This window comes from Barbus barbus, assembly GCF_936440315.1.
Source record: "Barbus barbus genome assembly, chromosome: 13".
Lineage (NCBI taxonomy): Eukaryota > Metazoa > Chordata > Actinopteri > Cypriniformes > Cyprinidae > Barbus > Barbus barbus.
Window position 1 is genome coordinate 23,123,142 of NC_136741.1, and position 13,918 is coordinate 23,137,059.

At 38.0% G+C, this 13,918-nt stretch overlaps 1 protein-coding gene across 2 annotated transcripts; it reads left to right on the forward strand.

Moving 5' to 3' along the window:
* On the forward strand, positions 1 to 11,315 carry prkcda (protein kinase C, delta a). 2 transcript variants are annotated; one of them, XM_079431379.1, is made up of 18 exons: positions 1 to 275; positions 5,120 to 5,248; positions 5,591 to 5,790; positions 5,886 to 5,952; positions 7,260 to 7,419; positions 7,497 to 7,528; positions 7,763 to 7,848; positions 7,924 to 8,053; positions 8,304 to 8,404; positions 8,505 to 8,595; positions 8,671 to 8,801; positions 8,885 to 9,058; positions 9,251 to 9,342; positions 9,473 to 9,535; positions 9,646 to 9,784; positions 9,871 to 10,059; positions 10,146 to 10,274; positions 10,366 to 11,315. In XM_079431379.1, the coding sequence occupies exons 2-18, from the start codon at positions 5,140 to 5,142 to the stop codon at positions 10,522 to 10,524; spliced, it is 2,052 nt and encodes a 683-aa protein (XP_079287505.1). In that variant the 5' UTR covers positions 1 to 275; positions 5,120 to 5,139; the 3' UTR covers positions 10,525 to 11,315. The 2 variants fall into 2 exon arrangements, with proteins under 2 accessions (XP_079287505.1, XP_079287506.1); XM_079431380.1 differs by having other exon boundaries at positions 221 to 448.
* The last annotated feature ends 2,603 nt before the right edge of the window (positions 11,316 to 13,918 follow it).

The window sequence follows — 13,918 nt, forward strand, 5'->3', positions numbered from 1 at the left end:
ACATGAGCCCTTTGCAAAGAGGTCACTCACATACACACTGGATGGACTGATACAGTTTCTACAAACGCACCTGTGCTCGCGCACTGGCTTATTAAAGTGTCATCTGAGCGCGCGCGAGACAGAAGAGGGATCGCGCGAAGAAAGAGAGCACCTGTGCGACGTCACTCCGCCCTACTTTACTCAGAACTCTACGAGCGGCTTGTACTTCCTCAAACGACTCAATCACTGAAGCGAGCAGGCACCTCAGAGAAAAGTCCGCTTCTTCCGGAGGAGAGGTAAGAAGTTAGCAGCGCTTCGTTGGGTTTTTGGATCGAACATTGCCTGGTCGAGATAGAACTTTGGTGATGTTGCGTTTTAGATTGTTCTGCTCATTTTCTTCGCTGCTTTTTCCCGATTGATGCGCTGAACGGATTCGAGCGACGACCGCGGAGGCAGGCTGTGTTTTTAGGTACATTAGACTTTAATCCTTCTCCTCAGTGTTTTTTTATGACCTTATATTTTCCAAAAAGCGTAAACATATTTTTAGTCTGTTAGAATGATATAAAAAGGGCGCAGTTTCGAGAACGCCGCTGTCTATTGGACCTTGACAGAATCGGCGTTTTCACACTTTGTCTTGCTAGACAACACTTCTCCATAACGTTAGTTGTAAAGACAACAGAGGTTGTGTCTCAACCTGATGACCTACCTAGACAGCACTTGAATAGCCTACATTAACAGGCGAGGGCGAGTTCGCAGCTGCTGATAACGTTACTCAAAAATGCTGCATGCACCTGTGATGTACAAAGACTAGGTAGTTTGTTACACGACTGTTAGTAAAAATATATATTATTAGTGAATTATCAAATTTTATTCTTATTCCATAAATAGCTCCAGTTTTTGACATTTGAGGGGTCTAAAATACCACTGACACGGTCCTGTACAAAATATCAATGATTATTGATCCTTTACACAAAACAGATGGAGCGTGGTTCTGGTTGAGATGACTGAGTGAGTGAGTGTGTTTGTGTGAATTGGGGCATGGTGGAAATGGTTATGTCACATTTTATAGTAATTATCTACAGTTTTAGTTGTTGGTGGTGGTTTGTAGACAGATTTCAGTTCATTTTCTTTAATACTAACACCCCATCCCTATACCAGCATGTGTCTGAAGTGAGAACTCTTTGCCGTGGAGACACACATCCTGCTGTGGTTGAACCGTTTACACCATACCACTCTTTCATTCTGTTCAGCGGTGTCGATAGTTCCTTCCTGTCCCATATTGTAGATGTTGAGAGCATTACTGTGGACATGAGTGATGAAACCTATTGTTCCTTTTGACATCAGCGAACTGAAAGACTCCAGAATTGGTGTGCAAGCATTATATATTACATGCACTTTAAAGCAATTGGCTACAGTGAGTTTGATCACATATTGATAATTTTGATAATCCATCAGAATTTTGTTTATATGCAACTAGGTTTCAGTTATGCAGTTGCTAAGGTCTTCCGATTGTTATATGGTTGATAGGGTGTTCTAGGTGGTTGCGTCCGGGGCAAGACAAATTGAGACACTCTCTAAAGTAATTATGATATAAAATCCAAATATGTAGCACACCTCAATGTCCATTTGTAGCACAAACAGTGCAAGATCAGTTACACACTTAAAGTGATGGTTCTCCCATAAATAGAAATTCTGTCATTTAGTCATCCTCAAGTACTCATAAACCTGTATGACTTTTCCTCTGTGGAACATAAAAGAAGATATTTTGAAGAATGTTGCTAACCAAACTGTTTCAGTTCCCATAAAAACTGCAAAGTCAATGGGAAATGAAACTATTTGGTTGCTAACATTCTTCAAAATATCTTGTGGAGAAAAAAAAAAAAAATCATACAGGTTTGGGACTACATGACAATGAGTAAATGATGAGAGAATTTTCATTTTTGGGTGCAGTATTCCTATATAAGTAGTTCAATACTTGGGGTTAGGGATTTGAACAAGCCTCTAATCCATTGAGCAATAGTACTAGTTTACTTAACAAGGCCATGCATACACAAACGCACTTCTTACACCCTTGTAATTGTGTTTCAGCTCCTATTATGGCTTATCATAAAGCTTATGAGAACACACATTCTCTTAGCACTCATTTTAACTTCTTATGTTCAGGAAAGCACATGGAGCCTGTTAACCACACCTGCCTACCCAACATACCACCCTCGCTGTCTCTCTCCTTCTCTCTATCACTCTCATTTTCACACATACTAACACAGGTCCACAGGCTCTTCTAGTTTTATTTTATTTATTTTGGCTGAATTTGGCTGAACAGGATTCATGATGCACATGTGATCATCTAGACTAGAGAGACTGACCGATATGACATGCATGGTTTCAAAATCGATTTCATACTGTGCTGCAAGCTTAAGTTATTGACACATCCTTCCATACCACTGATTCGCTAGCTCTAACACGCACGCGCGTGTGAATGAGATGCTGCAACGTGTTTGGGCATTTCTGTGCTGGTTTCAGACATGTTTCCACAAGGTGCCCTTCCTAATTGAACTACAGCAGTGTGTATGGGTGTGTTCAAATCTATCTCTCCCTGTCTTTCTTATACACCCTCTGTAGTAATTCAGTCTAAATACAGTCACTGCAATACAACAAGCAAGTTTGTTATGAAGTTTCTGTTGCAGTCACAGCCTGAGTCATGTCATTGGCTTTCGACAGAAGTGGGTGGAGACCTTATGTTATACAAGACTGATCAGTTTCAGCCCCAATTATTACCATAACCTATAAACCTCATCTGGGTCATGTTCCAAATGTTCTGATCCACAATAATAAAGCAAGATCACGTAATAGAAATAAACATGATGACGAGTGAAGGGTAATGATGACCAGGAACTAGTGCTGTCAAACGATTAATCATGATTAATCACATCCAAAATAAAAGTTTTTGTTTACATAATATACAGGTACATCTCAAAAAATTTGAATATTGTGAAAAACTTATATATATTTTAGATTGATAACATGTAAAGTAAGACATTTTCAAAAGTTTTTTGTTTTAATTTTGATGATTATAGCTTACAGCTCATGAAAGTCCAAATCCAGTATCTCAAAATATTAGAATATTTATATTTGAGTTTCATTAAACGACCATCTCTACAGTATAATTTCAGGGTATCTCTTGTTCTTTGAAAGCACAATAATGACTTGGCAATGGTTCAGAAGACAATCATTGACGCCCTCCACAAAGAGGGTAAGTCACAGAGGGTCATTACTGAAAGGTGTGGCTGTTCACAGAGTGCTGTATCAAAGCATATTAAATGCAAAGTTGACTGGAAGGAAGAAACTGGGTAGGAAAAGGTGTACAAGCAACAGGGATGACCACAAGCTTGAGAATACTGTTAAGCAAAGCTGATTCAAACACTTGGGAGAGTTTCGCAAGGAGTGGATTGAAGCTGGAGTCAGTGCATCAGTCACCACGCTCAGACGTCTTCAGGAAAAGGGATACCAAGCCACTTCTGAAACAGAAACAACATCAGAAGCATCTTACCTGGGCTAAGTAGAAAAAGAACTGGACTGTTGCTCAGTGGTCCAAAGTCCTCTTTTCAGATAAATTACAATTTTGCATTAAATTTGGAAATCAATGTCTGGAGGAAGACTGGAGAGGCACAGAACCCAAGCTGCTTGAAGTCCAGTTTGAAGTTTCCACAGTCAGTGATGATTTGGGGTGCTGTGACGTCTGCTGGTGCTGGTCCATTGTGTTTTATCAAGTCCAGAGTCAATGCAGCCATCTACCAGGAGATTTTGGAGCACTTTATGCTTCCATGTTATGTTTATATATTAAATATGTTTTTATACTATATAAAATACAAGAATATAAATGTATATACATGTAAATATTTTCAAAATTTATACTGTATGTGTGTGCATTTATACATAAAAAATATACACAGTACACATATATTATGTAAACAAAAACTTTTATTTTGGATGTGATTAATCACGATTAATCGTTTGACCGCACTACCAGTAACCCTTTTCTATATGGTCCTGTTGCATGAGAATTAAACCAAAGAACTTTAGCAAAATGGCATTGAAACGTATATTTTATTTGCATTGAATTATATTTGTATTTATTCTTAGTCATTGGAGTTCTGTTTAAAAAAGCTCATCAAAGAAAATATCCCACATAGTCTTGGTAGCTATTAGTTTAACCACTAACAGTTTAGGTTCACCACACTTTTATACACAGACAATTTGCATACACTGAGTGTGTCACATCATATGAAAATGAAATCTTTGTTAATAGAGTTTGATATCGAACATGTAGAACACAACTGTAACCTTCAGAAATCAAAATTTCAAATTTATTCCTAAAACACCTTCTGATGTTCTGAAGCCTGCAGTAACACATCAATGTCTATTTGGTACATAACCCCCCCATTCAGTGTGAGGTTATACGAATGAAGTATTATACTTCTAAACACTGGAAATACTAATGAGAAGAGTTAAATTGTGATGGTTTTGGTTGTGTGTAGCACCTGCTACTCTACATGCCTTTTTGAAGAATCCCAGTGTTAGAAACTGCAGCTCAAGTATTTTTATTTCAGGGTCACTGATCATGTCAGTCTGATCATTTCAGCATGGATTGTTTTCTGAACCAACAGAACAGCAGCTTTTGAGAAAATGCAGTGAAGCACTCAATCTCATTTACATCTAAAAGGGCGTTTACATTGAAGCCTCAAAGGCACAGAAAAAAAGTCCTTATTAATACTAAAGGTCAGAGAGAGAGTGGATGACTATTTTTGATGATAACTGATTACAAGTAACAAAGCATTACAAAACTACTAAGAGAGCTACAGAGCAACTATTAGATTTAACAATAGAACAGGCGCAGAAATTAACATTAAGATCCCATATAAGACTAAACAATTTTCTCTGAATGCGCATATGCTAGCATGAACAAATTATAGGTTTCTGTTTGATTACAAAATTATGATTACATATTAAAGCATGACAAATTTAGTTTTTTATTTATTGCTATTTGCAGCAATGCTGATGTTTGGCTTTACTTTACTGAACATATCACCAATCGCATCAGAAAAGTCATATGAATTTTGCTTGTCTGAATCTTTTTTAGACTGTGCCTGAGGGGTTGCCATGGCCCCTTTCTTGAGGATTGCGTTTAATGCCTATGATCTTGGCACATTCTCCCCAATGGCTGAGGCGCCATTCTGTGCTATCAAAATGAAAGAAGCTCTCAGCACTGGTGAGTAAATGTGTAATGGGTTTCAAGTGCATGGCTATGTTTGGAATGGCATACTGCCATGCGTCTTGCACTGTTTTTTGCAGTATACTGTATGTACACAGAACAACATGCAAATCCTCCATCTGCAGAGAACTGGATTACCTGCTTCATTTTGCCAAATGGGTAGTTTAGAGCAGAGCTCACTGCACAGAATATTGTTTCCCACAATGCAACGTTCTCATACTTGACCTTAATTTCAATGTGACTAAAAGCGCTATCATTTGCTATGTTTAATATAATTTTTTAATCAGAACTGGCATGACTTAACAGAGTTAATCAAAAATGTTCCCCCTTTCCTTTAAGAGCGAGGAAAAACAATGATCCAGAAGAAGCCTACCATGTATCCTGCTTGGCGATCCACTTTTGATGCACACATTTATGAGGGACGTGTCATACAAATACTACTCATGAGAACCGCAGAGGAACCTTTAGCAGAAGTTACTGTGGGTGTGTCTGTGTTGGCAGAACGATGCAAGAACGCAAATGGACGTGCAGAGTTTTGGGTATATGACAATGTGGTTATGTCTATACATTTGTATGAGTGTCAGTGTTTGTACATTTACAGGTTCATAATGTTATAGTCTTGCTTCATTTTCAGGTTGATTTGCAGCCTTCAGGGAAGGTTATGATGTCTGTACAGTTCTTTTTGGAGGATACAGATGCAGGTAAGACACAATCACAGTGAAATAAACGCTCTAAAAGAAACATTACAAAACACAACTAAAAGACTGGATTGCCACTCATAAAAAATAAAATTTCTATAAAAACTACTAGATTTAAAGAGTTATTCATATTATGCTCAACCAGTTTAGTACATCCACTCTGAGTTACAGTGGCAATAATGGGCGTTTTACCTTAGTGCCACCCTTGAGCTCCTTCTCAACAGACGTTTCAACCCCTGCTTGAATCTAGCCTATTGCTGTCAGCAATGGGAGGGGTCGAGTGTATGGGCGTGTGTGAATCCATTTGGACTCCCTTTAAAGTTCTTAGCACAGGAATGTCTCTGTTGAACGTGTCAGAACAGCTTGTCCCTTCGTTACATTGGGACTTCTTCAAACATTCTGTCGGTCTCTTCTTTTTTTTTGTTTTATTGTTTTTCGAATACAAAATGTTTAACTGCAGATTTGCAAAATTAAGTGCAAAATTACATTGCCATTAAAAATTTTGGGGGTGGTGAAATAAAAAAAAAATAAAAAGGCTCATGCTCACCAAGGTGCATTTATTTGATCAAAATAGAATAAAAACAGTAATGTTGGGAAATATTGTTCATTAAAATAACTGTGAAATAACTATTTCAATATATTATAAAATGTAATTTATTCTTGTGATGGCAAAGCTGAATTTTCAGCAGCCATTACTCCAGTCTTCAGTGTCATATAACATTTCTTATCACTATTATAGTTGAGAACACTCAAGCTGCTTAATTTGTTTGTGGAAATATTTTTTTTCAGGATTCTTAAAAGAAAAGCATTTCTTTAAAATACAAATATTTTTAACAATGGAAAAGTCTTTACTACCATTTTTGATCTATTTAATGCATACTTGCTGAAAAAAAGAATTCCTTTAATAAATCTCACTGACCCCAAACATTTGAACAGTAGTATATTTTTGGTGCTAGCTAATCTGTGAGTTGATAGAACAACTGGTTGATTATTCAGACTTAAAGAAGCCTTGCACAGTATAGTTAGGCTGGTTGTGGATTCACTTGATCCCAGTTGGGTGTGTTTCTTAGGTGACGTTTACATGAGATGCTTGTTCAAAAATGGAAGGAAACAGAATGTAGACTATTTAAAAGTTGGTCAAAATATTTTAATCAAGAAATGCAAAATGAATAATATATATTGTATGTGTATATATAAAATATTATTATTTTAATTATAATAAAGATTATTAAATTACTGTTAAAGTTTCCTGTCATCAACTTCAATTCTGCTTCCATTCTGTTTTTGTTTTTTTTCTCTTTTGCTCTCAGATTGTAGTCAGTCAATGGTGTCAGAAGAGGAGGCACCAACTCTCAATCGCCGTCGTGGAGCTATTAAACAGGCGAAGATTCACTTCATCAAAAACCATGAGTTCTCTGCCACCTTCTTCAGACAGCCCACCTTCTGCTCTGTCTGCAGAGATTTTGTTTGGTCAGTCCTGATTATTCAGTAAGATGTAAGAAGTTCGTAACACAGGCGTACTTATCATTTTGTCTTTTTCTGCCCAGGGGTCTTAACAAGCAAGGTTACAAGTGTAGACGTAAGTATATTTTGCCGTTTTATTTTCTGTTATCATAAATACCTTTCCATATATGTCCACAGTTTGTTTTAGTAAGAATGTGCCCTAAAAGGGGAAAAATACATGAATGGATTGCTTTCCATTGTTCACTGTTTACCTGTTTTATTCAGAATAAAGCATCGCGCACACAGCCTCTGAAATTCTGTCCCAATGGCTGAGCCCTCCTTAAAAATGTATATATTTTTCCCCCACCAGAATGCAATGCAGCCATCCACAAGAAGTGTATTGATAAAATTATCGGAAGGTGCACAGGCACTGCAACCAATAGTCGAGACACTATGGTATGAATTGTATTACACAATTTTCTTTTTTAATTTATTGTGCCATGGTTATTTAAAGTTTTTGTGTGCCTTCAGTTTCAGAAGGAGCGTTTTAAGATTGACATGCCACATCGCTTTAAGACCTACAACTACATGAGCCCCACCTTTTGTGACCATTGTGGCAGTCTGCTGTGGGGTCTTGTTAAACAGGGCCTCAAATGCGAGGGTGAGTATACTGTGTATGTATTGAAAAGGCCCAAAATAATTTGTTAGCCATTATCTGTTTACATTATGCCTTTAAAGTATTTAGAAATATTTAGTATTTATTTTAGTATTTAGAAACACCCACTGGTCAGTAACTCTGTAAATTGGTTAGTTATTACATGGTGTAAAAAAAAAAACCTTTTTGTTATTTGGTGCGAGTCTTGTAGGACCCTGAATATATGTTTGCAGTCGTCTCTTCTCTTCTCTTTCAGAGTGCTCCATGAATGTTCATCATAAGTGCCAGACTAAAGTGGCCAACCTGTGTGGCATCAACCAGAAGCTACTGGCAGAGGCTCTTACCCAAGTCTCAACTGTAAATATTAATGTTTGCACAATCCCAAGTTATGAGGCACTTATATACTATAAATTCTATTTCAGCACATTAAAGTTTGTGTATATTTTTGCCATCATAGAAATCCACCAAGCGACCTGAAAGCAACTCGCAGAGCAACACGCAGGATGTTGGTGTTTACCAGGATTTTAATAAAAGTCCTGATGTTAGTGGTAAGTGTGACTGGTGGTAACTAACTGTGAGAATTAAAAATATGATTTTGATTTGACAGCAATTTTGTATTGTAGATGGGGCTCCTTATGGTCATCTGTGGGAGGGTTCGAGTCCTCGTCCCCCTTCTCGAATCACCCACCAAACGCATATCACTGCTGAGCATTTCGTTTTCCACAAAGTCCTGGGCAAGGGAAGCTTTGGCAAGGTAACAAACAAACTTCTCTATCCCTCAAACACACATTCATATACACCCATACAAATACGTGTTCATCATCGCTCTGTCGTCAGGTGCTGTTGGCTGAACTAAAGGGCACTGGTGAATGGTTTGCAGTGAAGGCGTTGAAGAAAGATGTGGTGTTGATGGATGATGATGTGGAGTGCACCATGGTAGAAAAACGAGTGCTGGCTCTTGCCTGGGAAAATCCGTTTCTTACACACCTCTACTCCACTTTTCAAACCAAGGTACACCACACACATTTACAGAAAAAACAACCACAAACCTGGCTCATGAGGTCCTATACCAAAAAAAAAAAAAAAAAACTCCTGCTCTGCCAGAGTGTCTAAATCTGACAGTACCAAATAATATGTTAATGGAGAATGTCATGAACAGTTATTGTTAGCTATAACATATTTTAAAATGTTTATCTTTAACAGGAGCACTTATTCTTTGTGATGGAGTATCTGAATGGAGGAGACTTGATGTTTCATATACAGGAAAAGGGGCGTTTTGATCTGTACAGAGCCACGTATGTCACATACGCATATAAATGTTTCTATAATTTAAAAAATTGTTGAACCCTTGATTTAATGGGCACTTGTGGAGTATAAATATAAATGGCACCAAAGTAATTGTATTGAATGGACTTCTCCTGCCAGGTTCTATGGAGCTGAAATAGTGTGTGGCCTGCAGTTTCTCCATTCCAAAGGCATTATTTACAGGTACACACAACTGTTTCTCCATTGTTTTGTTGTATTGATTAATTACTCCACTCAAAATTCATAGAAAGGCTTTCTGGATCATTTTCACTGTTACTCTTTCCTTTTGCCAGGGATATCAAACTGGATAATGTAATGTTAGATGGAGATGGTCACATAAAAATTGCTGATTTTGGAATGTGTAAGGAGAATGTGTTTGGGGAAAATCGGGCCACAACTTTCTGTGGAACTCCAGATTATATTGCTCCTGAGGTACGAAACACATTTTGGCTTTGATTCACTCTCAGACCGGCAATGGCCTGGTATTGACCTGATGTGTTTGTGTGTGGAAATCACAGATTCTTCTGGGTCAGCAGTACTCATTCTCAGTAGACTGGTGGTCGTTTGGTGTGCTGGTGTATGAGATGCTGATTGGTCAGTCTCCATTCCATGGTGACGACGAGGACGAGCTGTTTGAATCGATCCGAATGGACACACCTCATTATCCGCGCTGGATCACAGTGGATACTCGAGACATGCTAGAAAGGGTACACATGCACAAATACACCATTAAAAACAACACAAATGAAATTTCTGCTATTACACTATTTATCTTTATTTCATCTGTTCTCAGCTGTTTGAGCGTGACCCATCACGCCGTTTAGGGATTGTGGGTAATATACGAGGCCACCTGTTCTTCAAGACTGTCAACTGGTCTGCTTTAGAAAGGAAAGAAGTTGAGCCCCCCTTCAAACCAAAAGTGGTATGTTTTCCCACTCGTATCTTCTTTTTTTTTGTCTTTCTCTGTTTTCTTATTGTTTTTTTTGTTGTTGTTTGTTTTTATTTAATCGCAGAAAGCTCCAAATGACTGCAGTAACTTTGACCGGGAGTTTTTGAGTGAAAAACCCCGTCTCTCACACTGCGAGAAAGGCCTGATCGATTCCATGGACCAGAGCGCTTTTGCTGGGTTCTCATTCATTAATCCAAGAATGGAGGTTCTTGTGCAAAAGTGACACACTTACAATGTGGCCAAATAGAAAAAGATCTATTATGTTCATGTGATTGTAGTATTGAGCCAGTTTATTGCTCTAACCAAACCAATCATGAGCACTCTCCTAACTCTTCCTTTAAAAGAACTGAACTCTAACCTTCTGAGATAAGACAGGCCCTTTGTAAACTAATATATATTTCGAGCCTCCTCATGGTGCATCAGTGAGATTGCGGTCTTGTTGCATTTTAGGGTGCCCCAATCTGAATGCAATTTTTAACTTACCCTTGCAAAGTTAGGATCTTGTGAAAGAACTTTGCTGGATTAGTACAAACTTGACAGTTGAATGCAGGGAGTGTGCTGTAAATTCAGTTTGGGAAAAAGAGCAATTCAAAGAAGAGTACAGAAACAAATTAGGTCAGAGATTATATACAAGTATTGTTTAAATCACTATGTGCATGATACAGTCAGGGATTATGTTGTATATTTCTGCTGTGATCTGTGTCTGTTCTCTTTGTGTGTGTGGGTTAATTATGTTTGAACAAAGGATCGACCGGAACTTGAATGTGTGCTTTGTAAGTGTTGCATATACTGTGTTTTAATTAGTTTGAAAACAATGTGTGTATATCTGGTACAGAAACATGGCTATCTTAGCTCTGAGAGTGTCATATGTTTGTGCGTTTTAGTGTGTATATTGTTGCATTTAAGGTGTTTTTATAAAATTAAGAGACCACATGATCAAATACCGTACATGACTCTGTCTTAGAATGAGAAACATCACAGGGTCCAATAAACAGTTTCATGGTGAAAATACTGACTTGGACTGAGATTTATTTTTATTGTCAGAGTTAGTTTTTATTTTACCTGCATTTTAGGTTTGTAGAAATATTAATACACTTAAGATAAAAAAAAAAAAAAAATCATCAGTATAATTTTTGTGAAAATATTAATTGGAAAAATTGATTTCAGACCTCGAGATAAAAAAATCAGCCAAACATGCCTCAATCATTGAAAATGGTATGCATATTGAATATTATGTAGTAATATTAATATAATTTATGTATTGTATGTGTTATTAGTATAGTTGCTTAATCAGGTTAAACCTTGTAGTCACAAACAAAGTCTAAATAAATAGGCTATGCATGCGTCTATACAGGGGTATAAAAGTCTGAGGCTACACTGAAAACCTAGCATCTCTGTAAAAATAATAGTTATGGTTTCAAATAACTTTTAGTTTGTTTCTGTGAATTGTGGGGATTTTCCATAGACTTCTACATTTACATTTAGTCATTTATCAGGTATTTTATCCAAAGTGACTTACAAATGAGGACAATGGAAGCAGTCAAAATCAACAAATGATGTGCAAGTGCTAAGTCTCAGTTTTATATATATATATATATATATATACACACATATATATATATATACACACACATACATACACTCACCTAAAGGATTATTAGGAACACCATACTAATACTGTGTTTGACCCCCTTTCGCCTTCAGAACTGCCTTAATTCTACGTGGCATTGATTCAACAAGGTGCTGAAAGCATTCTTTAGAAATGTTGGCCCATATTGATAGGATAGCATCTTGCAGTTGATGGAGATTTGTGGGATGTACATCCAGGGCACGAAGCTCCCGTTCCACCACATCCCAAAGATGCTCTATTGGGTTGAGATCTGGTGACTGTGGGGGCCATTTTAGTACAGTGAACTCATTGTCGTGTTCAAGAAACCAATTTGAAATGATTCGAGCTTTGTGACATGGTGCATTATCCTGCTGGAAGTAGCCATTAGAGGATGGGTACATGGTGGTCATAAAGGGATGGACATGGTCAGAAACAATGCTCAGGTAGGCCGTGGCATTTAAACGATGCCCAATTGGCACTAAGGGGCCTAAAGTGTGCCAAGAAAACATCCCCCACACCATTACACCACCACCACCAGCCTGCACAGTGGTAACAAGGCATGATGGATCCATGTTCTCATTCTGTTTACGCCAAATTCTGACTCTACCATCTGAATGTCTCAACAGAAATCGAGACTCATCAGACCAGGCAACATTTTTCCAGTCTTCAACCGTCCAATTTTGGTGAGCTCGTGCAAATTGTAGCCTCTTTTTCCTATTTGTAGTGGAGATGAGAGGTACCCGGTGGGGTCTTCTGCTGTTGTAGCCCATCCGCCTCAAGGTTGTGCGTGTTGTGGCTTCACAAATGCTTTGCTGCATACCTCGGTTGTAACGAGTGGTTATTTCAGTCAAAGTTGCTCTTCTATCAGCTTGAATCAGTCGGCCCATTCTCCTCTGACCTCTAGCATCAACAAGGCATTTTCGCCCACAGGACTGCCGCATACTGGATGTTTTTCCCTTTTCACACCATTCTTTGTAAACCCTAGAAATGGTTGTGCGTGAAAATCCCAGTAACTGAGCAGATTGTGAAATACTCAGACCGGCCCGTCTGGCACCAACAACCATGCCACGCTCAAAATTGCTTAAATCACCTTTCTTTCCCATTCTGACATTCAGTTTGGAGTTCAGGAGATTGTTTTGACCAGGACCACACCCCTAAATGCATTGAAGCAACTGCCATGTGATTGGTTGATTAGATAATTGCATTAATGAGAAATTTAACAGGTGTTCCTAATAATCCTTTAGGTGAGTGTATATTAAATAAAAAGAAGACAGAATAGAAAAAGAATAGAGCAAGCTAGTGTTAGAGGCCTTTTTTGCTTTTGTTACCTGTATAATAAATAAAAAGAAAACAGATAGAATACAAAAAGATTAGAAAAGCTAGTGTTAGTTTTTTTTTTTAAGAATATAATTAGAATAGAGCGTGCTAGAGTTAGAGGGTCAAATAAAGATGGAAGAGATATGTTTTTAGCTGATTCTTGAAGATGGCTAAGGACTCAGCTGCTGAATGAGTTGGGCAGGTCATTCCATCAGGAGGGAACATTTCATTTAAAGGGGTCATCGGATGCAAAATTCACTTTACAAGTTGTTTGAACATAAATGTGTGTTGGAAGTGTTTACACATCCATCCTATAATGATAAAAATCCACCCAGTGTTTTTTCTTTTTAAATCCCTATTTTACAATCCTCTTTCTCAAATCAGGCTGTTCTGAGAGCCTTGTCAGAATGATGTAGTTCTGTACAGGCCCCTCCCATGATAGTTGATTGACAAGACTGTCTTACCTTAGTCCCGCCCTGAGTGAGCTGAGAGATGTCTTCCTCTGGTGCAGGGGAAGACAAGATGTCTCCAATTAAGCGATTGAGGTGTTTAGTTGTTGGATGTAATAATGAATATATCAGTCGTCATTTACTGCTGACATCTGAGCCGCTGAAGACGCAGAGGATTCGTTACTTTCACTTTGAAGTGAATGAGCCGGTCCCCGATCTACATAAATGCATCTATGTTCGCC